At 42.0% G+C, this 25832-nt stretch overlaps 1 protein-coding gene across 2 annotated transcripts in view; it reads right to left on the reverse strand.

Moving 5' to 3' along the window:
- Positions 1–25832, reverse strand: part of SOHLH2 (spermatogenesis and oogenesis specific basic helix-loop-helix 2) — a 153212-nt gene that overhangs the window by 70730 nt on the left and 56650 nt on the right. For both annotated transcript variants that reach the window (XM_029602708.1, XM_029602709.1), the window contains exon 5: positions 627–732. In XM_029602708.1, coding sequence (XP_029458568.1) covers positions 627–732 — 106 coding nt within the window. The remainder of the gene's footprint in view (positions 1–626; positions 733–25832) is intronic.

Raw genomic sequence — 25832 nt, forward strand, 5'->3', positions numbered from 1 at the left:
CCCTTACATCTTTTTCAAGTATTTTTCCTTTATTTTTTTTTATGATAGTGGCAATAGCAACAGGGATAAGGACTATTATTAGTTACCAGTAGAATAAATGGAATGGACATGAGACCAGACATATGTCTCAAATTCTCCAGAATGTATCATCAACTTGCGAACTTGTTTAAAGTTTATTCCAAGAGGGAACTGGATAATCAGTCTTTTATCTAGATGGTCGGTTCTGATCCAGTTCAAGCAGGTAATGAATAAAAGGGCCACTTGACAGTGAGTAGCCTCTGTGACATGAGCAGGTGGTCTAAATCCAGTTCCCAGTAAACAGGTATCCATATCACTATCCACTACCACAGTTTGCCATCACTGTCAATCTCAGTAAAGAGGCCAAAAGGACTAACTATGGAAGCAATTACCCTCTCACCTACAGGGATTGCCCCAAGAACAGGGCTGAGGCATTTGCAAGGCATTATGGGGAATCTTGCACTGCCATTGCCTATGCTGCATCTGCTTCATTGACAAATGAAGGACTTTGTGAAAACTAACAGTTATTTGAACCCAAATACTATATTCATCTGAAAATAATAAAAGAAAAACATTACCTAACATCTCTAATTACATGGCTGACTAACCTTTTACTGATGTTCATATCAGTACAATCACAGGTTCTTCTTTTACGAGTATTTAGTTGCAGTGGCACTTCACAGCGTTCTCCTATAGTTAGGTTTCCATTTTTATCTAAGGTTACAATAATAAAACATTACAAAACATTCCTTCCTGGCAGCAATTAAAGGATTAGATTAATTTGCTTTTATAACAAAAAAGTGAAACCAAAGAATCAGAAGCTCAATTTCTTTCAAAACAATAACAAAACATAGCTTAACAGGAGCATGCAAAGAGAAAGGAAACTTTGAAACAAAAGACAAAGAAAAAAAGATGAATCATTCTCAAAAGTAAAAAATAAACAATGCAAAAGTTGAAACTTAATAATAAAGACTTTCTGATATCAAGATCTAATTGCTAAAATGACATTTTGTAGACCAGATTAGATCCTATTATGAAGAGGTGTTATATAAAATTTTTCTTGGTTAAGTATATCTCAAATGTAAACATATTGACAGCAGTGGTAAGCCGAGGATATATTTCCCTATTTTTTTTTTACAAAATAGAATCATCTTTGCTGCTAATGAAAAACAAAACAAAAGAAATAGGATATACACAGTGTGTGAGGTGTGCAACTGAATACACTGATACTGCAAATTATGCTGACTAAACCAACATGACAAAAAGAAACACTAAGTTATCTTCCAAAAGATCTAATTCACACTTCATATTTGTGGATACAATAGCAGGAAATATGGTTAAGATATGAACAAAGTTAATATTTCCAGGAATTTATACATATAATTTACTGAATTCGGCCTAAAAAGAATTTCCACATTTTTTACTCATTAATTCCCTGAAATGGACCAAATGAACGCCACTCCAAGCCTAACTATATGCCAATTCATTGGCCCTTAGTAAATTCAAGATATTTTACATAGTGGGGAAAAGTTTTAATATAGCCCTATATCTTCTAAGATAATCCATGCTGCAAAGTGAAGAATTTAGGATTACAGTAAGATTGTGTACAACTAAATTTGAGGTAATCGTAAAACTGAATCCTTGAATAGGATAAAAACTATTGGGAAAGAAGAAAGCAAAAAAGCTAAAATAAATGGGATCTCCCTGTTCGCCAAATTTCAGTCACAGAATCTCTGGTTTAGAGATAGAAAGCTGCAAAAAGGTTTAGATCCCCAACTGAGCCAGTAGCTGGAGATCTTGAACAGGTTGGGCTGGCAGACCCCAGGACTACAAGAGTACACAACTGGAAATGGTATCGAGTGTATTCATGGTGGGCATCCAATAGACACCTATAGATAGAAACACAGTGAAGACTATAGGCACATTTACTTCATTGTGAAACATGCCTAAAAATTATTTTACAATTATATTTCTAATCTTATATTCAAATACAATATTTATTGAATTTCCCAAAATTTTAAAATGTAAGAATATGAAAATTAACTCTGCTGGGATTATACTACCATACTGTACAATATATCTAATGATACAATAAAAAATGTTGCAATTATGGAAACTGGGATGCATAATGATCTACATATTTCCAGATTTTCTCAATTTAAAATATACAAATAAAGATTAACAAAAATTGTGGAGATACCTTATTATTGGACTAACTCAGTGCATCTATGACAGTTACAGATGCACAGTTAGTCCAATAAAAAGGTATCTCCTACGACTTGTTTGTTGGCCCATATTTATACATATTCAAGAGCCTCACACAGTAACCAAAATATCTTACTGACTTGTAAATCTAATTTTATCCCAAAATATGGGAACTCTAGTCCATAAAACATTGCTTTAGAATCAGTATCCAACATAAAACATTTTGTATTTCTGCTGTTGAATCTTTCCAGAACTATAAAGCAAGTTTGCTTACCATAAATTGTGTTTTTCATAAATCTAATGAATTAGCCATTATATGTGGGTGACATCATCTGGCACACCAAACTGACTCAGCTCTCTTGAGCATGTGCAAGAATTCCCTCATGAGCCTCTTCAGTCTACATTAGAGCTACTTCTAGTTATGCCAATGACAGCAAACTCCAGTCCTCTAGTGCCACAAACAAGCCAGGTTTTCAGGATATCCACAATGAATATGCATGAGATTTCAGAGAAGTGGGTAAGCATTCCATGGCTAATTTATCCTGCTAGAAATGGAAAACACTGTCTATAATAAGCAAATTTGCTTTTTCCGTCGATAAGCAGGTTGAATTAGCCATTAAATGTGGGGAGAGCCAAGCTGAGGGTTGCAGCAAAGCATTAACTGAATAAGCAACCTGGACTCCATCTTGGAGAGTAGATTAATGCAAGAACAGGTTATGCACAACTGCCTCTTCGAGTTTACTGTCAATTCTTGATAGGTTGTCAATTCAGTGGTGGGACTTATAAAGGTTTGAACTGTTGACCAGGTTGCAGCTTTGCGAATGACCTCAAGAGGTATTTCTCGTAGATGAGCAACTGAAGAAGCCATACCTCTCACTTGAGTTTTGACAAAGTCTATAATTTGCAGTCCTGCTAAGATGTAGCAGTGATGTATGCATGTAACCATACAATTACTAGTGCTTGGGGAATTCTGTGCTACTGTGGAGGGCAGAATTTCCCCCCCTGTGCAGAATTGCCATTTTCTTTGCAGACTTTGGCAATTTTGTGCAGAAAATGGCAGAGGAGACCCTAGCATGCCGCGAACGGAGCACGTTAAGATGAAGGCCCCAGCACGCCGTTCACGGCGAAAATGAAGGCCCCCATGTGCCGAGGAGTGTGCTCCGCTCACGGCGAAGATGAAGGTCCCGGCGAGAGTGAATGTGTGTGTGAGAAAGGGGAGGGGGTGTGAGAGAGAGCACAGGGAGGTGAGAGAGCATGGGAGGTGATGGGGGGATGCTTGAGTGTGGGTGCCAGAGAAAGAGAGCCTGTAATGGGGAGATTGTGAAGGAGTGTGTATATGTGTGAGAGATTGGGAGCTGGTGTGAATGAAAAAGGGATTGTGTGTATGTGAGGGTGCTAGCTTGTGTATGTGTGAGAGAGAGAGCCTGTGTGAAGGGGTGCGTGAGAAGAGACATAGGTAGCCTGTGTGAGGATGTATGTGAGATAGAGAAAGGGAGTTTGTGTGGGTGTGTATGCAAGAGAGAGGGAGCCTGTATGAGGGCATGTGTGTGTGAGAGAGAGTGAGGGAGCCTGTATGAGGGTGTGTGTATGTGTACTAGAGAGAGGGAGCATGTAGTTGAGAAAGAGAGGGACAGAGGGAGCCTGTGTGAGGGGCAGTACTGAGAATGGGGTCAAACTCTGGGACTGGAGATAGAGTGGAAGGGGTTGAGCCTAGAGGTGGAGGGGAGATATACTGGCAGGTGGAAGAGTTGGGGCCTGAGAGGGCAAAGTGGCCAGAGGAGTAGGGAGAGCGAATGGAAGACACACACTTACAGTGAATTTCTAGGGAAATTCTGCTCAAAATATTTAAAATTTTACATCTCTTAAGTAATAACTTTTTTCTGTATTAATTTAAAATGTAATTACTTAAAGACTGTCATGTAAATTGTGTTATTTTGACCAATATAACATTGCAGAATTTTAAGTTTTTGTGGCGCAGAATTTTTATTTATTGTGCAGAATTCCCCCAGGAGTAAATTAATTAAAGCATGGTTAGCGACTGGCACACCCAGTTTGTTTGGGTTGTATAAAAACACAAACAACTGCAAAGACTTACAAAGTGGCTGAGTTTGTTTCTTGTAGAAAACAAAGTTTAGCATACAAGTCCAAAAATATGTTTTCTTCTACAAGCTCATGAGGTCTTGAAAAGAAAGTAAGCAGTTTGATAGACTGAGGTGACCTTCAGCAGAAACTCTGTCTTTATGACCAGGATTATAGAATATCATATATCTGAACCATTTCCCATAATCACATCCCTGAATTGATTCCATACCATTCTTCAGAAAACACACAGCCCAATTTTCCTAAAACTGTCCATGGTATTATTTGCACACACAAGTGGACACACCAAGATTTATACTAGTATATTATAAACTACCAGAATCCAGAGTTTACATATCACCACATATTTCTACTCCAAAAGTATGCATATGTTTGTAATGCAGTAACACATACTTTGTATATCCATTTTTTTTAAAAATTGGAGCTTGTACTTTATACAATTATTTTAACAATGCTTAGATATAGCCAAGAATTAAACCTGAAGGTGGGTATTTTATAAAAGTATGCATGTATACCATTCTGAAAATAATTACTTGCATGCATACTTGAACTCACTAGTTTGCTGATACTTCCAATTTCCCCAGACCTTCTAGCATCCAAAAACTGCAGCAAGAGAGACACAAATCTGAGTTCAACCGTACAAGTCAATTAGCAGATGTAAAAATGTTTGAACAAGTTCGGTAATGTATGCATGTATACCTCTTATAAAATAGTAATTCTGAACCCTGCCCCAGAACGCCTCTAGTTTCCCACATTATAATGTGTTTTATTTCAAGTATGTGTACTTTAGTGGTTTATAAAAAATATGCTTGTACATGCTTATGCATGGATATGCTATTTTTGTGTGTGCAGCTGCTGTGTAACTCTGAAAATTCACCTGATAAATTATTGTAAACGTTATATTGAGACTGTACCACCCATCTCAGATCTCAGTGTTTTACTATATTCAATTTACCCTTAACAACATTAAGGATTTTCCTTATTTTAAATTTCAGTTTATCCATCTCCAAGAATCTCCTAGATCAGTGTTTTCCAACCCAGGGTCCGCTAGGCTATCCCAGAGGATCCATCAGACAGGGTGCAAGAAAGTTAAACATAGCTGCTGCTACCTGTGATTATTTGAGTTGCTACCAAAGGCTAGAAGAAAGAGTGGGGCCTGCTACACCAGAAACTTCATCCCACATTGCTGCAGGCCAGGAGGAAGAGCCGCAAACTGCACTGCCACATGCCCAGCAGAGGGAAGAGAGAGTCTAATTTGCCTTCCTCGAGAGTCATAAATCCCACTGCTGCATTGTGAGAATGTGGGGAAGAGAAGGGCCAATTGCAGCTATACACGGAGGAAAGCAGAGTGATGACAGAGCATGTGGCAGAGGCAGAAAATGCACCTGTCATTGACCTAACAGAGAAAGAGAGAAGAGATGCAGTAAAAGGATGAGTCAAATGACAAGAGGAAGAAATGGAACCGGGGTTGACAGTATGAGAACAGGGGGAAAAAATGAAACAGGAATGAAGGAAGAAAAGGAGGATAAAGAGGGAGACAGAAATCCATGATTGGCCTAGTTAAGGGGAGAAAAAGTAGATGTCAGCCTATCAAGGGAGAGAAAACCATCAGAAAATGATGGAAAGGAGGAGAGGACCCCCAGGAATCATGCTGAACCAGATGCACAGAGGGATCAAGAGGGAGAGAGACAGAGGACCACCATAGTCCAGGAGGGAAGCAGGAAGAGATGTCGGCCAGAGATTGAGGAGGAAGGAAGAGTTAACAGCCAGGTGTGGATAGGACATTAAACACACAAAATTTATTTAGGGGACACACAGATCTGGAGATCTCAATAAGCCGTAGTTCCTGTTTTGATTTTTCTGAAATCTAAATTGTTTTGTGGATATCAATTTCTGTATGTGTTTGTAAGCATCATAAAAGAAACCCAGGCTAAAAGGGGTCCGTTTACAGAGAAGGTAATTTTCAAAACTTTTTATGTGGATAAACACTTATTTACCCTCGTGAAAAAGCCATTTGTTATTCCCTACCACTAAAAAAAAAGTACCTGTGCTGTGATGAACAGCATGCATACTTTTATCTTCAGGGGGAAAAAGGACCAGGGTTAGGGGAGGTTAGGGATTACATTTTGAAATCCTCATTCATACTGTCATACAGGTACCTTGCACTTGCTTCAAAGCAATGCACAGTACACAGCTATAAAAGTACTGGCTTCCCCCCTCTGGCTTGAGTTTTCAAAACAAAATTCCACAGCCAGTTTCCCTTGAAAAATCAGATTGCACCAGTACCTGCAGGTTTTCTGCCAGGTCACATAAAGTTGCCAACTTGGAACTTTTTGAATTTGCTTCATCATCTTCTCCATTGCAGCTGGAATGGGAGGGGGAGGCCACTGTTGGCTTAAACCTTCGATTATTAGGGCGATTTCCTCCCCAATTCATTCAGTAAGCATTATTTAATATTAAGTTTTATGCATTGTGAATGATTCTGGAGTGCATATTATTTCTTTTATGTCATGCAAAAATGACAGAAGTGCATGGAGATCCAAAAAAATATTTGAAGCTGAAAAATGGGTCCACATTCCCTGAAAAGGTTAGGAATCCCTGCCCTAAAACTTGCTGAATCCCCCCAATATGGAATCTTTATAATCCATATACTTTTCAGAACTCTCTATAATGCAGAATATACTTGCATATAAAGATACCTACTACATCACATGTTTTGAACCTTCTCCTCCAAATTGTCAAACAAAGCTGTGGTCATTAATAAAGTTAAATGAGTTACATTTAAAGTCAAGAGATATATTGATTAATAGGTGTACAAAATGTTGCTAACAAACCCACTTGTGCACTGCATTTCTCATGATATCCCTGGAAACCTTTACACTTTATAAATAATCTAGCTGGGTCTTCTTATTACAATTAAATTCACATATATGGCAGATCTCAGTCACAGGCATAAATTCACTAAGTCACAAGCACATGAATCAGATTGTCATAGCATACACATGTTCTACATCACTTTTTCTGACAACTCCCACATTTTGTAGCACACACTTTATTTCTAGAATTCTTTGATTGCTTCCTTTCTGCTTTCTTGTAAAACAAAGCATCCATGTTTGATGCCAATTAAGTTTGTCACTTTTAAGATAGGAGTGTGCACCAATATACAGACATCCATTATTTCATATGGCCTCATATCTTCATCTCCATATTTTCTAATAAAGTCAGAAGTTTGTTGTTAAATTCATTGGTTCATATTTAAACTTAAATGAAGAATGAGTGCATATCTAAGATTTCCTTACAGATCTTGACTATGATACATTTTCTACATGCCCATTATTTTCACAGGAAATCTCTGAAAGATTTTTCACATTGAACACAGGCTCTACAGGATTCCATTTTATTTTTAACTTGTCACATGCTATCAGACTTCACAGTTGGGCAAATTTGCCTGTCGACACCAAACTCTCAAACTATACAAGTTTCACATGAACAAATTTAAAGTCATTCTTACATTTATCAAGTATGCACAGATTTTCTAGTCAGTCCATTTTATTCAAATTCCTTATATGTTAACCCAAACCCCTCTATAGACTGCGATTATAACATTGCAAATAAAAGATGAGTATATGTTACAGAAAGGGCAGCCTTGAGCGTGGGAAACTCAAAGGCCTTTGCAATCTGTTGCGCTCCGCTAGCTGGGAGCACCAAGGGTGAGAAGTGTGCCCCTTGCGGTAAGACAGACCTCGTCTAGGGTCGAAGCTGACCAGGCCCCTGCCGACCTGCATGCCTGGATGAGGCCAACCACGCAAAGTTGGTCTCTGAGTGGTCCTCCAACTACTTCCAGCCCTTTCGGACCTGCTGCAGGGAGCAGCACAGGCGGCAGGCCAGACAAGAGACGAGGGCGGACAAGGGCTGAAGCTTGAAGACTGAGACGAAGACATCACAGACGAGGGCTGATGCGAAGACATCACAGACTAGGCGAGAAGCTGGGAAGGTAGACATTGGCACTGTCTCTCAGGCCGCCCTACACAGCCCACCTTCACGGGCGGACCCAATGGGCTGGTCGTGGACCACCCTGTCCCACTGCGTGCCCTACACAGCCTAAAGAGACTGGTCACAGACCACGCGGAGGGCAGGACAAGTGCAGGAAAGGAATCCAGCTGGCAGAGGCTCCAGTGACCGGAAACAGGAACCGGACAGAACAGATTTACCCTCAGGGTGGCCACCTGGAGGACTAGGAGAGCTGGAACATTGCAGGAACAGACATCAGGAAGATCAGGAACAAAAGGACATCAGGCCTTCAGGAACATCCAGAGGGCAGAGACAGAGGACAACAAGAACAACAGGATATCAGAGACTGGAATCAGGAACAGTAGAGACAAAACGAAGAGGGATCCCTTGGAATACCAAGCAAGAGCAGGAACATGGAGTTCAAAAGGAGGGAAAAGCTCCTCAGATGACTGACTCAAAGCAGCTGGCTCATTGCAAAGGCAAAGCTGCCTAGCATTTGAAGTCCTTTTATAGGGCTGAAGACAGGCAACTCCCTGGGAGGAGTTTGGATGGGCCACACCTAGCTGGCCCTATACCTGAGAAGTGCTGCAGGCTGGCCCCTAGGGAGAAGGGCGTGGCCCAAACCAGAAAGTCCTTGCAGACCCAAGCAAGCCTCCTCAGGCAGGCCCCAAGGACATCGAGGCCTCCCAGGCCCTGGAGCAAATCCTGGATAGTTAGTAGGCGAGACCCCGGCTTCAGAGCGGCCCCCAGGAAGAGGTAAGGAGCCTCCCGTAGCACCGCTACAGGAGGACTCATAACAGTATATAGTCTGTTAGCCAGGATTAAAGTAAATATAGTACACCATCTCATGCTGAGTTTGCAATTCATGAACAGTAAAATCTTAAAACTTGCATTCTGAAAAAAAATCTATATAAAACTTCGCAGTTCCATCAGAACACTCAAAATATTTGACTTAGTCAATGATTTTCATCCTCACTTAATAAAACAATGTGAACCTTGTTTTCATATTTCTTAGTTGCTCTCACATTGGACATGAATGTCTTCCTTTCTGTGCTGTGACTTTTACATCCACAACAATCAAAATTCTTTTACTTCCCACAGTATAGGTGATCACACTTTCAATTATTTATTTTATTTATAAACTTTTTTATACCGCCGTTTGGAACAAGCCATCACAATGGTTCACAAACATAATAAAATAAAATAATCGTCTGTAAAACAAAGTACAATAATAACAATATTAAATTTAAACAGTAAAATCAAAATAAGAAGAGCATATGAAAAATTTACAACCAACCCTGCAATTCCTAAATTGCAGATTGTAAATCTGATAACAGAGATAGTATCTCAAGATATGAAAAACATTAGCTCATGTACTTTTTGTTGCTGGTCTTATGGGAAGTCACTCTGTGCTCTCATTCCTTCATAAAGTGAATTTCTAGTAGCTCTGGCAAAACTGCTTCCATGAATTTCACTGGATCATCACCTTTCCATTCTGTCTAGAGCCCCTAAAATTCTTAAACTTTCTCAGACTCCTCTAATTTGCATCTCCAAAGTCCCTTTTTAGATGAACAATGATTATGAGTTTGGCCTGTACCAGTGAAACAAGATCTTCCAACAAGGAAGGCCTTTACTTCAATTCATTTTTTTATTTTTTTATTTTTTTTTAAATAAAGAGAATTGATTATAAGAGAAACCAACTACAATTTAATTTTTTTTATTTGCACCACAACTGTCAATCATTAGTAGCTTTTGAGTTTGCAGTTCCTTGATGATCATGGCAAGAAAAATTTTAGTTTCCTTGCCAGAAACCATTTCCTGTCCTGTTTGGACCTTTCGACTGTGAAATGCCAGTTAAGCCATTTTTATTTTGCTCAGTTTACCACTGGCCTTGACAGTTCTCCCTTAAGAACATGCAATACTGAGTCAGACCAAGGGTCCATCAAGCCCAGCATCTTGTCTCCAACAGTGGCCAATCCAGGCCATAAGAACTTGGCAAGTTCCCAAAAACTAAGTCGATCCCATGTTACTGTTGCTAGTAATAGCAGTGGCTGTTTTCTAAGTGAACTTAATTAATAGCAGGTAATGGACTTCTCCAAGAACTTATCCAATCCTTTTTTAAACCCAGCTACACTAACTGCACTAACCACATCCCCTGGCAACAAATTCCAGAGTTTAATTGTGCGTTGAGTGAAAAAGAACTGTCTCCGTTTAGTTTTAAATGTGCCACATGCTAACTTCATGGAGTGCCCCCTAGTCCTTCTATTATCCAAAAGAGTAAATAACAGATTCACATTTACCTGTTCTAGACATCTCATGATTTTAAACACCTCTATCATATCCCCCTTAACCATCTCTTCTCCAAGCTGAAAAGTCCTAATCTCTTTAGTCTTTCCTCATAGGGGAGCTGTTCCATCCCCTTTATCAGTTTGGTTGCCCTTCTCTGTACCTTCTCCATCGCAATATCTTTTTTGAGACGTGGCGACCACAATTGTACACAGTATTCAAGGTGCTGTCTCACCATGGAGCAATACAGAGGCATTATGACATTTTCCGTTTTATTCACCATTCCCTTCCTAATAATTCCCAACATTGTTGCTTTTTTGACTGCCGCAGCACACTGAACCGATGATTTCAATGTGTTATCCACTATGACGCCTAGATCTTTTAGTTGGGTGGTAGCTCCTAATATGGAACCTATCATTGTATAACTATTAGGGATATGAATCGGGTGCCCGATCGTTCCCGCTTTCGGGATCGTCTGGCCATGGGAAAATCTCGTTTTCCCGCGGATCCACTTTTTTTTTTTTTTTGTGAAAAATCATTTTTCAGGTTAGTGCGTGCTAACGGGAGTTAGCACGCACTAACCTGAAAAATTTAATGTGGATAAGTGCATCTTGCACTTATCCACATTAAATTTAATATGCCATTTGGATGCTCAATTTTCCAGTCTCACAAGGTCTTCCTGCAATTTATCACAATCTGCTTGCGATTTAACTACTCTGAATAATTTTATATGATCTGCAAATGTGATTATCTCACTCATCGTATTTCTTTCCAGGTCATTTATAAATATACTGAAAAGTATGGGTCCCAGTACAGATCCCCGAGGCACTCCACTGCCCACTCCCTTCCATTGAGAAAATTGTCCATTTAATCTTACTCTCTGTTTCCTGTCTTTTAGCCAGTTTGTAATCCACGAAAGGAAATCGCCACCTATCCCATGACTTTTTACTTTTCCTAGAAGCCTCTCATGAGGACTTTGTCGAATGCCTTCTGAAAATCCAAATACACTACATCTACCGGTTCACCTTTATCTACATGTTTATTAACTCCTTCAAAAAAGTGAAGCAGATTTGTGAGGCAAGACTTGCCTTGGGTAAAGCCAAGCTGATTTTGTTCCATTAAACCATGTCTTTCTATATCTTTTGTGATTTTGATATTTAGAACACTTTCCACTATTTTTCCTGGCACTGAAGTCAAGCTAACTGGTCTATAGCTTCCTGGATCGCCCCTGGAGCCCTTTTTAAATATTGGGGTTACATTTGCTATCCTCCAGTCTTCAGGTACAATGGATGATTTTAATGATAGGTTACAAATTTTTACTAATAGGTCTGAAATTTAATTTTTAAGTTCCTTCAGAACTCTGGGGTGTATACCATCCAGGTCCAGGTGATTTACTTCTCTTCAGTTTGTCAGTCAGACCTACCACATCTTCTAGGTTCACCGTGATTTCGTTCAGTCCATCTGAAAACCCATGAAAACCTTCTCCGGTACGGGTAGCTCCCCAACATCCTATTCAGTGAACACTGAAGCAAAGAAATAGTTTAATCTTTCTGCGATGGCCTTATCTTCTCTAAGTGCCCCTTTAACCACTCGATCATTTTAACGGTCCAACTGAATCCCTCAAACTTTCTGCTTCAGATATATTTAAGAAAGTTTTTCCTGTGAGTTTTTGCCTCTACGACCAACTTATTTCAAATTCTCTCTTAGCGTGTCTTATCAATGTCTTACATTTAATTTGCCAACTCTCATGCATTATCCCATTCTCTTTCTGTTGGATCCTTCTTCCAATTTTTGAATGAAGATCTTTTGGTTAAAATACTTTTTCACCTCACCTTTTAACTTTACCAGTAATCGTTTTGCCTTCCTTCCACCTTTCTTAATGTGTGGAATACATCTGGATTGTGCTTCTAAGATGTTTTGTTTTTTTGTTTTGTTTAAATGACCACACCTCTTGCACACTTTTTACCTTTGTTGCTGCTCCTTTCAGTTTTTTTCCCTTTTGAAAGTTTAGCACGAGAGCTATGGATTTGCTTACTGTCCCCCTTCCAGTCATTAATTCAAATTACTTAGGATAAGTATTTGGAAATGAAAGCAACTATATTTGCAGGGTTTACTGGTTTTTGGCTTGTTCCCAGAGAGCAGACCTCTATCACGCATCCATCTGACAGTAAGCTTTCTAGCACCCATAATTATTTTTCTAATTGATGATGTATGAATGCTACTGTTTGCTATTAATATTTTTTTAAATATTGCACAATACAGAGATAATACAGCTTTCTTTCAAGCAAACAACTTTCTGGCCAAAAGATTTTTTTTTATTTTAAAAGTTTATTTTTCAGCCATGCGATGAGGATTGTGCAGGGGCCCATGTGTGCAAAAGGGAAACGAAAATCAGATATACCTAAAAGTATCAAGTCAATCAAACAGACTTAAACCTGATCATTGGGCTAGAGGTACCAATTAGGTCTACTTAAAGATGCATTAAAAATTATTTGCTCTAAAATCTACTTCCTATAACAAATGCCTACAAGTTATATTGCTGTATGTTAGTAAGACTAACCCACATCTTGCGAATAAGACTTCTACCTTATTCGCAAGATGTGTCGAGTATCAGCTTTTTTTTTTTTTTTTTTTTTATTGCTTATGTAATGTAGCATCTATGTTTTACTTGTCTTTATGAAATTCACGATAATTAGTTTGTAAATTGCAGAATATAAAGAATAAAACTTTATTTTACATTTATTATCCACCCAGCCAAATGGACCCTAGCAAAGTACAAATTGTAACATAAAAAAAATACAATTTATGAAGAAAGCAATAGGTTTAATCAAATACAAATAACACAAAAATACAGATGAAAACCAAACATACTCAGTTTCTGCACGGACAAAAGATAATGTATTAATCATAATTACAAAACAAAATAAAATAAGTAATCAGATTATAAATTCCAGAGATGTTATCCACACAAAGCTAATAGAAAAGCTAGGCTTTAACCTATTTCCCAATGTCTCCTCCAAGAAGTGGTTTTCAACCCCGTCCTCAGGGCACACCTAGCCAATCAGGTTTTCAGGATAGCCACAAAGAATATGTAAGAGATAGATTTGGATACAATGAAGGTAGTAGTGCATGCAAATCTGTCTAATACATATTCATTGTAGATATCCTGAAAACCTGATTAGTTAAATATATCCAGAGGGCATCATTTGAGAGCTCCTGCTCTAAGAAGAGTCTGTCCAAGACTGGAACTGCAAGAGAACGTGGCAAAGTTTCATATGACTAAGCCTCTCATCTCAAGGCTGTACAATTGTTGAAGTACATCTGTAGTCTCGCGGAGCTTGTCTATAGACAAAAAAACATGTCTTGGTTCTGTATATTGGCTCCTTTTAGAGGGCAACTGTGACATCAGTTGCATTGCTTTCTTTCTGGAAACTATATCAGCATTTACGCCACAAGCCATCCATTTTCTCTGTACCCCTCAGCATGTATGAGATTTACAAGAGGGTTCTAGGCTGATGATTCCCAGATCTACCTCTCTACACTAGAAAATTTTACCAAGAACATAGTCCCAAATCTCAGCCTGCTTGTGTGATATTGCTGCCTGAATGTCCCACTGCCACCTTAACATTTAACATGGCGAAAATAAAACTTATCTTTTGTCTCTGTATGTGATGCCCTCATCCTCCTGGTTGCCTCAGCTAGTAACTTTGGGGGTCATCTTTAATGCTTCTCTTTCTGTTCTACACACATCCAAAGCATGTTTCTTCCTTCATAACATTGTTAAAATCTGTCCCTTCATTACTTGACTACAAATACATACATTTATTTATTTATAGACTTTTCTATACCAATATTAGTGGCGACATAACGGTTTACAGCAGAACTACAGGGTAGAAATTACAATAAACAGGTAGGAAACAGGATGCTGGGCATGATGGACCCTTGGTCTGACCCAGCAAGGCAATTTCTTATGTTCTTATGTTCTAATAGCAATGAAATGTGAGAGTACAAATGCATCTGGCTGCTTGGAAAACAAGTGAGAACCCGTAAACAGCAAAATAATTGTATAACAATTGTGACAAAACTATGTACATGGATTCAGTTAAATGCTGGCATAGCAGGAGAGAAGGGGGGCAGAGGGGCTATGAGGGTAAGCATGTTTGAAGAGCCAAGTCTTTAAGTTAGCTCTGAATTTAGAAGTGCATGTCTCAAGCCAGAGGTTGGTAGGTAAAGAGTTCCAGTGTGTAGGCCCAGCAATGGAAAAGGCTCGGTCCCTCGTGGAGGTGAGGAGTGCCTTCTTTAGGGAAGGCACATGAAGGGCCCCATTATTGAGGCTCTGGTGGGGTGGTTGGAGCGTATGAGGCGGAATGGCTCATCAAGCCAGTTAGAGTTGTGAGTGTTTATGGCTTTGTGGATCATGGTAAGGGTCTTATAGAGGATGCGAGAAGGGATCAGGAGCCAGTGCAAGTCTTTAAGGATGGGAGTGATGTGGTCATATTTACGGGCATTAGAAATGGTTCTCGCTACTGCATTCTGCAGCATTTGGAGAGGTTTTAAAGAAGAGTAGGGGAGGCCTAGGAAGAGGGAGTTACAGTAGTCAGTTTTTGTTGAGAGGATGGCTTGAATTACGGTACGGAAGTCACTGGCGTGAAGTAAGGGTTTTAATTTTTTCATCACATTGAGTTTGTAGAAACCTTCCTTGAGGATTGTGTTGATATGTTTTTTTAGGTTCAATTGCTGGTCAATCTGAACCCCAAGGTTTCATGCACAAGGCTGCGTGGGAAAGGCGTTATAGGCAGGATCGTTTACAAGGGTGGGTTTGGGGGGTATATGTTGTGAGATGAGGAGCAGTTCCATTTTAGAGGTGTTTAAAGCGAGGTGGAGATTAGAGAGGAGGGTATTAATGGAGGCAAGGCAGTTCCTCCAGAATTCAAGGGCATTGGTTAAGGAATCCTGAACGGGTATGATGATTTGAACGTCATCAGCGTATAGGTAGAATTTGAGGCCGAGATCAGATAGGAGCTGGCAGAGCAGAGTGAGGTAGATATTGAATAGGGTAGATGAGAGGGAGGAGCCTTGAGGAATTCCTTGGGAGAGTGCATGGTGGGTAGATTCAGCATTGCCTATTTTGACTGAGAATTGTCTGTTGGAAAGATAGAAAGTGAACCATTGGAATGCAGAGCCAGAGAGGCCAATGTCGGCTAGGTGGGAGAGGAGTTGATTATAGCTTATAGTATCAAAAGTGGCAGAAATGTCCAAAAGGGCATGGATGTAGCAGTGTCCTTGGTCCATGCCTCTGATGAGGTAATGAGAGAGGGAGAGTAGAAGGGTTTCTGTATTAAGATGCTTACGAAAGCCGAATTGTGAGGAGTGAAGTATCTTGTTATATTCAAGGTAGTCCGTTAGTTGAGAATTGACTACCTTTTCCACGATTTTTTAGATGAAAGGGAGATTAGAAATGGGACGAAAGTTGGCTGGGTCCTTAGGGTCTAAAAAAGGTTTTTTGAGCAGAGGTTTGACCACCACATGCTTGAGAGTGTCAGGGACTATGCCTGAGGAGAGGGAGCAGTTAATGATATCAGCTAAAGGTTTAGCTATGGTGTCAGATATCATGAGGAGGGCTTTGGTGGGAACAGTGTCTGAGGGGTGGGTTGCAGGTTTAATCTTTTTGAGGATTGATGCTATTTCGATGGATGAGGTGAGGTCAAGGGAGTCGAGGGTAGCAGATGTAGAGCGTGGGCCCAGGGAGTGAAAGTGGGGGTCGGGAGGGAATCTGAAGAGGATGTTTGCTATTTTATTGTGAAAGTAGAGAGCCAGTTCTTCACATTTACCACTTGCTTCACTGTCAGGAATGGAGGGAGGGGCAGACTTGGAAAGTTTAGTGACATAGGAAAAGAGGGCTTTGGGGTTGTAAATGTAGTAGTGTGTTTTCGTGGCGTAGAAATCGCATTTGGCATTAAGAGTGGAGAATCTGTAGCGATGTAGGGCAGATTTGAAAATGGAGACTTTTTGAGGAGAGGGGACTTTACGCCAGGTTCTCTCCTTTTGTCTGAGATCATTTTTCATTTGTTTTAAGTCAGCGGTATACCAAGGTTTTAGGTTTTTTGCATCAGGGTTCAGCTCACGTCTGATGAGCGGGCATAATTTGTTTGCAATACCGAGGGTGAGGTTGCTCCAGGATTCGAGAGCAGCCTCAGGATTAGTGCAGTTGAGTTTGGACAGGGTTCCGGAGAAGGCTGAGATAAGATCCTCACTGGGGCAGGATTTTCTGAATGCAACAGAGGTGTTAGAGGCAGCATAATCCAGTATGGGAGTCTTTATGGAGAGTAAGGTTTTGATGGAATGGTCTGACCAGGGAACAGGGGTGCATGAGGGCGTATTAGTGGAGAGGATACGGGAATTAATGAACAAGAGATCTAGGGTGTGCCCAGCTTTATGAGTAGGGGAAGAGATGATTTGTTTGTATCCAATGGCGTTGAGGGAGTTGAGGAAAGCTTCACAGGACAATGAGAGGGGGGGGAACATCTACATGGAGATTAAAATCTCCTAAAATAATGGCGGGGGCTTCAATGTTGATGCTGCCAGTAATGAATTTGATGAGCTGCTGAGTAAATCTCTCTCTCTCTACACCAGGGCTTCTGAAAGCTGTCCTGGGGACCCCATGAATATGCATGAGATAAATTTTCATATCATGGAGACTGAGTATATGCAAATTTATCTCATGAATACCCACTGTCGATATCTTGAAAACCCAACTAGTTGTAAGGTTCACAGGACAGGTTTGGGAAATCCTGCTCTTTACCCTCTCACATAAACTCCATTCAAAAGGCAAGTCACTCGTCTGTGTCCTTTTCATCCAATGCCAACTCCTCACTCCATACTTCCATGCTGCACCAAATGCCTGGAATAGACATTCTCAACTGGTGCGTTATGGTCCGTTCTCTAGCCATATTCAAAACCTTTCTAAAAACTTGCCTTTTTTAAAATGTTTTTAAATACAAACCACCTCTCCACAATAAATATATACCTCAAACTAATTTCTTATGTATAACTTGACTAGACTATAAGCTCCATGGAGCACAGACTCTCTTATGTGTATCTGTACAGTTCTCCATATTTCTAGTAGCGCATTAGAAAGCAGAGTTGCTTACCTGTAACAGGTGTTCTCACAAGATAGCAGGATGTTAGTCCTTACATGTGGGTGACATCATCAGGATGGAGCCCTCACGGAACACTTTATCAAAGTTTCTAGAACTTTGACTTGGCACAGTGAGCATGCCCAGCATGCCACCTAACCCTACATTCAGCACGGGTCCCTCTTCAGTCTCGTTTTTAGTAAAGTACGAGCGAAAAATAAAATAAGGAAACAGAAACTGACCCAACTCAGAGGGGTGGTGGGCAGGTTTCGTGAGGACTAACATCCTGCTGTCCTGTGAGAACACCTTGTTATAGGTAAGCAATTCTGCTTTCTCACAGGACAAGCAGGTTGGTAGTCCTCACATGTGGGTGATTAGCAAGCTACACAATGCCCGAATGTCATCTAGCCAAAATACCTAATGAAGTGAAACAGGCACAACAACTGAGGTAGTTTTGGTGAGTTGAGCAGCCTGATGATCTCCCTGGGTCGCAGGAAGGAGTTGCGTTATTATATGGGAAACAGGTTACGTAGGACCGATTGGCCGAAGATGGGATCCTGTCTGCCAGCTTTGTCAAGACAATAATGAGCTGCAAAAGTATGGAGGGATCTCCATGTAGCAGCTCCACAGATGCAGGCAAGAGGAACAGAGCAGAGGTGTGCCACTGACATTGCCATTGCTCTTACGGAGTATGCTTTAACACGGTCCTGCAGAGGAAGACCTGCTTAACGATAGCAAAAAAATATAATCTGCTAGCCAGATTGAAATGGTCTGTTTGCCTACTGGAGTACCCAATTTGGTTTTATCGAAAAAGACAAATAGTTGGGTGGACGACCTGTGGGCTGCAGTACAATCTAAGTAAAAGGCAAGAGCGCTTTTGCAGTCCAAGGAGTGGAGAGCTCGCTCACCTGAATGAGAGTGAGGTCTGGGAAAAAAGGTTGGAAGAGTAATACACTGATTTAAATGAAATTCAAGAGACTTTGGTAGGAATTTAGGGTGAGTACGGAGTACTACATGGTGGTGAAGAAACCTAGTGTAAGGTGGATATGTAACTAGTGCATGTAACTCACTGACTCTGCGAGCGGATGTTATTGCTATTAGAAAGATCACCTTCCAAGTGAGATGGCGAAGCTCACAGGAATGTAACAGCTTGAAGGGAGGTTTCATAAGTTGTGCTAGAACAGCATTAAGATCCCAGGTAGAAACTGGAGGATGTAGGGGAGGTTTAAGGTGTAGTAAACCTCTCAGGAAGTGAGCTACGAGTGGTTGTGCTGATATCGTGGTGTTGTCGATACCTTTGTGATAAGCCGCAATAGCACTAATGTGTACACGAATAGAGGAAGTCTGTAGCCCAGATTCCGAAAGATGCCATAGGTAGTCCAGGAATTTTACTACAGAACAGGAAAAAGGGTCTATTTCCTTTGTATCACACCACGAGGAAAATCTCTTCCATTGTGCACAATACGATCTTCATGTAGAAGGCTTTCGTGAAGCTACGAGGACTTGTGAAACACTGACTGAAAGGTTTAAAGATTGCAGAATCAACCTTTCAACATCCAAGCTGTCAGTGACAGTGAATGGAGGTTGGCATGACATAATAGACCGTTGTTCTGCATTATTAGCATTGGGTCCGTGCCCAGGTGAATGGGTGGTTGGACTGATAGGTCGCGAAGGATGGGAAACCAGATCTGACACAGCCAGTGAGGGGCTATAAGAATCAGTGTTCCCCTGTCCTGCCATAACTTCACGAGAGTCTTGCTGATGAGTGGAAGTGGAGGGTAAGCATAGAGGAGACCTATTGACTATGAGTGGGGGAAGGCATCCCCATGGGGGAGCTTCGTGGCTGCGGTGTAGAGAGATTAGATGTTTGCTACTTTGCGGTTGTGTATTGACGCAAAGAGGTCAATGTGCGGAAGGCCCCACTGGTGAAATATGCATTCTGCTACTGTGGGGTTCAGGGACCATTTGTGTGGATGAAAGGTCCAGCTGAGATTGTCCGCGTCTGCCAGATAAGTCGCTCTCAGTAGTTTGGAATGGGAGACAGCCCAGGCCTAGATCTGCGCTGTCTCCTGACATAGTAGATAAGAGCCTGTGCCCCCTTGTTTGTTTAGATACCACATTGCAACTTGGTTATCCATTTGGATGAGGACTACTTTGCTCGAGAGGCAATCCTGAAAGGCAAAGAGGGTATATCGAATTGCCCAGAGTTCCAGAAAATTGATCTGATGCTTGGACTCGGCCTTGGTCCAAAACCCTTGGGTTTGGAGATTGTGGACATGAGCTCCCCAACCCAGGGAAGATGCATCTGTGGTTAGTATAATTTGGGATTGTGGAGGATGAAAAGGTAGTCCTACAAGGAAATTGGACTTCTGTATCCACCAATTCAGGGAGAGATGCAGCTGATTGGTGACATGGACAATGTGAGACATCTTTTGACTTGACTGGAACCATTGGGATTTTAAAGTCCATTGTGACACTCTCATGGCTAATCGAGTCATGGGAGTTACGTGAACTGTGGATGCCATGTGGCCCAGTAAGTTCAAGAGATGACGAGCCATAATGGTCTTGCAAGACTAACGATCTTGCTAGGATGGATAAGGAGCGTGCTCTGGTCCGTGGGAGGAACGCTTTTATAGAAACATAGAAATGACGGCAGAAGAAGACCAAACAGCCCATCCAGTCTGCCCAGCAAGTTTCACACTTTTTTTGTCCTCATACTTATCTGTTACTCTTGGCTCTTAGTAACCTTTTTGTTCTATTCCCCTTCCATCCCCACCATTAATGTAGAGAGCAGTGTTGGAACTGCATCTAAGTGAAATATCTAGCTTAATTAGTTAGGGGTAGTAACCGCCGCAATAAGCAAGCTACACCCATGCTTATTTGTTTACCCAGACTATGTAATTCAGTCCTTGTTGGTTGTTGTCCTTATATAGATCCACTTTTCTTCATTCTTCATTCATTTGCCTGGACAGTGTCGAGATCTGATCCTATAAATGAAATGTTTTGAGATGGATTCAGATTTGACTTGGGGTAGTTAAGGAACCCCAGTGATTGGAGCAGGTTGATTGTGTAATGGAGAGATTGAACTGCTCCCGTTTGAGTCTGAGCCCTGATTAGCCAATCTCCAGGTACGGATAGACGTGGACATTGTTTTTTCTTAAATGAGCTGCTACAACTACCAGGCATTTTGTAAAAACTCTTGGGGCTGATGCAAGCCCAAATGGTAGTACACGGTATTAAAAATGGAATTGACCTACTGTGAACCGGAGGTATTTGCGATGAGGAGATAAATCGTGATGTATGCGTAAGCCTACTGCAGATCCAGAGAGCAAAGCCAATCTGTTCTTTGAATCAGTGGGAGCATGGTAGCCAAGGTTACCATTCTGAACTTTTCTTTTTTGAGATATTTGTTTAGGCCTCCTGAGTTTTTTGGAATCAGGAAGTAAAAAGAGTAGAACCCTTGACCCCAGTGCTGTCGAGGTACTGGTTCTACAGCATTGGATTGTAGAAGAGTCAAGAGTTCCACTTCGAGGAGCGGGGAGTAGATGCTGGGGTTTGAGAGTGGATGGGATAACCTGTTCGGCGATATGGTGAGGAAGTTTAGATGGTATCCTTGGCTTACTAGTTAGTACCCACTGATCTGTTGTAATGGGGTGCCAGAGATGGGAGAAGAGGCACAAGCGGCCTCCCACTGGAAAGGCAAGAGATTGGCTGTTGCTTTCTAGAAGAGTCAAAAACCCGAACTTGGGCATGTCTGCGGGGCTGGTTGGGTTTTTGGTGTCCTAGTTTAACGAGTCTGGCCTCTTTGTGGAGGACGAGATTAAGGTGGATAATATCTTCTCGGTTTATATGTAAACAGTCTAGGATCTCGTCTGAAAGATCTCTTTGTCGTGGATGGATAATCCAGAGGAAGAGCAGACAACTGACGTAGGGTGTCGTGGTGGTCTTTTAATTGTGCAACTGTTTCTTGGACTTTAGTTCCAAATAAGTTGTCACCGGTACATGGTAGGTCTGCAAGGCGATCCTGGACCTCTTGTCATAAGTCGGAGAACTTAAGCCATGCCCAATGCCGTGCACTGATACACGCCGCAGAAACCCTGGAGGCGGTGTCGAAGATATCATACCTTGCTCTTATCTCATGCTTGCCAGCATCTAGACCTTTTAGAAGAATGTTGTCAATTCCTTCCTGGTATTCATCAGCTAGAGATTCGGAATACTCCTGTACTCTTTTACAGAGATTTCTGGAGTATTGAGTCATATATAACTGGTATGCTGCAATGCGTGCAATGAGCACTGAGCCACAGAAGACCCTTCGTCCAAAGGCGCCTACTGACTTTTGTTTCTTACCTGGAGGTGCTGAGGAATGAGGCCTGGGCTTTTTAGATTTCTTTTGGGCTGACTCCACAACTACTGACTGGTGAGGTAGTTGAGATTTTTGGAAACCTGGGGCTGATTGTACCAAATAGATAGCATCAGCTTTCCTATTCACAGGAGGAACTGAGCCAGGATGCTCCCACTTATGGTTTAGAAGATCCAGTAGTACTTCATGAACAGGAACTGCCATGACTTTCCTGGGGGCATATACAAATTGTAGCGCTTCAAGCATTTTATGCCTGGCATCCTCTTCTGTTTGCAAATTAAAAGGAATTGTTTCAGACATTTCCTTAATAAAATGTGCAAATGTCAAGTCCTCCTGTGGGGAACGTCGACGTTCATCTGGGGGTGAAGGTTGTGAAGGTAGATTATCTGAATCAGAGTCAGTAGTATCAACTCCCCATGGATTATAAGTGTGGTCACCAGCGCCTCCAGGACCTTGAGGTTGATATAGAGGTTCAAATCCAGCCGGATCTGAAGGTGGCACAGATGGGATTCTAGGTGGCATCGATAGAGGCATCGAGGATGGTGAAGGCATCAATGGCATTGGTGTTTTCTAAGAACGGTGCGATGGTATGAAACCAGATGGTCCCAGTGTTGGTTCAGGCATCAGCCGATCCGGTTCCTCGTCAGAGGATAAGGGTATCGGCATCGGTGTCTTCGCAGGGGCCGATGGCATGGCTGAAACCGAAGGAAGAGCACCGATTAATGAATCCAGTCTATCCAGAAGAGGAGCCAGCATCATAGACGTGGAATCAGGCAGCGGCATGGGGACCGATGCCGGTGGAGACTGGAAAGATCTTAAAGCCTGAAGCACCGCCTCTTGGATAATCCTGTCCAATTCCGCACGAGAAGCCGGCATGGGAGGCACGGCTATTGGGGGTGGAGGCTCGGAAGGCATAGCCGGAAACTCTACCAGTGGCGATGGACTTCTGGATCACGGCACCGATACCGGTGGGGAACGCCTCGGTGCCCCGAGTCCAGACGGGGATGGGTCCTCTTCTCCTTGGAGCTTTTTGGTTGGTGGAAAAGAAAATGTTCCTATTGACTGAGATGAGATCATGTGACTAGTTCTGTGCAGTGTGTTAGGTGGTGCCTTCTCTAGTAGAGGAGTTGGGAGTTAAATGTTCTATGACAGTGTTGCATTGTGTACACAGCTAGGGTAGAAGGAGATGTCAATAATGTGTGGGTATTTGAAAGGAGTAGGGTTTTTGTTTTGTTTTTTTACAGGAATGATGAGTTGTGTGTGTTATGTAAATATTAAATTCAAGGGGAATTAGTGGAGATGACATGACGGGTTGGCCAAAGAGAAGTCTGAATGAGAATATAAGCATGTTAGAGAGAGCCTGTAAGGCAGTGGTTTGCATAGATGTGTTCTAGAACAGAACTGTGGTTCTCAAATCCAGTTCTCAGGACCCATAACCAGGTCTGATTTCCACAAAGTGAATGTGCATGAAATGTATTTGTATACAATAGACATGCTACATTCAAATCCTGGTTGTGGGTCCTGAGGTGAGGGCTTTAGAATGTGATGGGGATTTGACTCTACATCTTAGATTCCCCTTCCTCAGATAATATTATACTCCTGGGGGAATTCTGCGCAAAAAAATTGAAAATTCTGCAATAAAAAATTGAAAATTCTACGCACACATTTTCTAAATGCTGCAAAATTCTGCACATTTATTTTTCAAAATAACAATATTTTTTTAAATCATACATATGCTTTCTCTCATATGCCATTTGTTACACACATGTTCTGGCTTCCCACATACAACTCTCACACACACACACACACTATTTCCCGCTCCCCACATACAGACTCCCAAGTAGACACCTACCCACCCACACTGGCTCACAACAAACACAAGGGCTCACACATACACTCTCAGGGCCAGGGCCTGGGTCTCTTCTTTAGCCGCCATCAGGATGAGGTCTACTGGCAGTCCCTGGGTCCTCTCTCTCTCTTTCACTACAGTGGGGGTGGCATGAGAGGAGGTAAATAGGAACAGAAGCAAAGGTCAAAGGATTCACATCTCTACCTGTTCTAGGCTAGGGACAGCCACCCACGGCACTGGACAGCTGAGCAGGCAATGACCATTGCCACTACCTGAATCAGAAAGCTAGCTCCAAGCCTCACATGCAGCAGAAGGAGTTGCATTTAACCTAACATCTCCCACTTCAGTGGTGTCTATCTCGCGCAGCAGGAGATGTTAGGTTAAATACATCCTCTGAGGGGGGAAGGCAGAGTCCGCTCAGCTGTCCGGGCCAGGGCAAACATGTCAAAGGTTGCAGACCTTTGGCCCAGAACAAATGGAAATATGAATCCCCCTTGGCATCTGCACCTGTCCCCATTCACCTGCTTTCCCCTCATACTTCGATCCCCCACTAGAAACACTCCCCCTTCCACCTCCCCTCTCTCCCTCCCCACCCCCTCCCTGTTCCCCTCCCCCTCCTTTCTGTCTTTCCCCCTTCCCCCTCTGTGTTTTCGATTGTTGGGTCCTGGTCTTATCACAGTGCAGCTTGCTAACCTCGAGCCGCCCGTGCCGTGCTGCGATGCCCCCACTCTCCGTGCACCACCTGTGCCCGTGATGGCATGCTTCCGGTTTTGAATCCTCTTCCGGCGAGGGAGGAAATCAGCGAAGTGACGGTGCGAGGCGACGATGGAAATCTGCGGGGAAGGGCAGCGAGGGAGGAAATCTGCGCGGCGACGGTGGAAATCTGCAGGGCGACGGTGGAAATCTGCAGGAAGGGCGACGAGGGAGGAAATCTGCGGGAAGCGGAATTCTGCGCAAATTCTGCATTCTGCAGTAGCGCAGAATTCCCCCAGATGTATATAATATGTATGGGCAGCTCTCGCAACCCTTATCAGTCCAAGGACTGGAGGAGTACTACATCTGAAGCATCATCTCATTACCTTTACTGACCAGCTGAGGCCACCACAATAGTGCACTCAGGCCTCCCAAGACCTGAGTGCACATCTCTGCCTCATGCACAGGCCCAACTAATCCAGTGGACAGATCTGGATCCTTGCTGCAGCTTTGTGTCCTAAGACAGAGAGCCATTCCAGTGTACAGTTGTTTTATTTTTTTAATATCAGAGATTTGTCAAAAAATATAAAGGAGAGAACATGTAAGTTTACTTGGTCACTTTAAAGATTATTCCAGTGAAAGAGGTACACAAGTATGTAAGAGTTTGAAAAACTTTACTTTCAGATCCTGTGAAATCTTGTATCTGCTTAAAAATGACTGAGTTGTGGGCATAATATAAGAAAAAAGGAAGGTTTTTTTCCCCAACTCTAGGCAGCCACGTTTGTTCTCATTTGCCCTCAACTCTGTACTGAAATAGGCAATTGTGGGACGCTAATGAGCCCCCTCCACTCCTATTCTAAATGTGTAGATCAGAAAATCCCAAACCTGTCCTGAAGGACCCCCAGTCAGTTGGGTTTTCAGGATATCCACAATGAATATGCAAGAGAAATTTACATTCACTGACTCCACAGCAAACAAATTGTATTCATGCATATTCATTGTGGATATCCTGAAAACTCAACTGGCTGTAGGTCCTCCAGGACAGGTTTGGGAACCACTAGTATAGATCATCATGCACTGGCAGGGGAAGAGGGATCCAGAAAACAATAATGGAAAGAAGAACATATAAATCCAGGGAGGATGTATATTCTGCAGCTGAGAATAGATGCTGGGC

The sequence above is a fragment of the Rhinatrema bivittatum genome, chromosome 5, assembly GCF_901001135.1.
Source record: "Rhinatrema bivittatum chromosome 5, aRhiBiv1.1, whole genome shotgun sequence".
In the NCBI taxonomy this organism is placed as follows: domain Eukaryota; kingdom Metazoa; phylum Chordata; class Amphibia; order Gymnophiona; family Rhinatrematidae; genus Rhinatrema; species Rhinatrema bivittatum.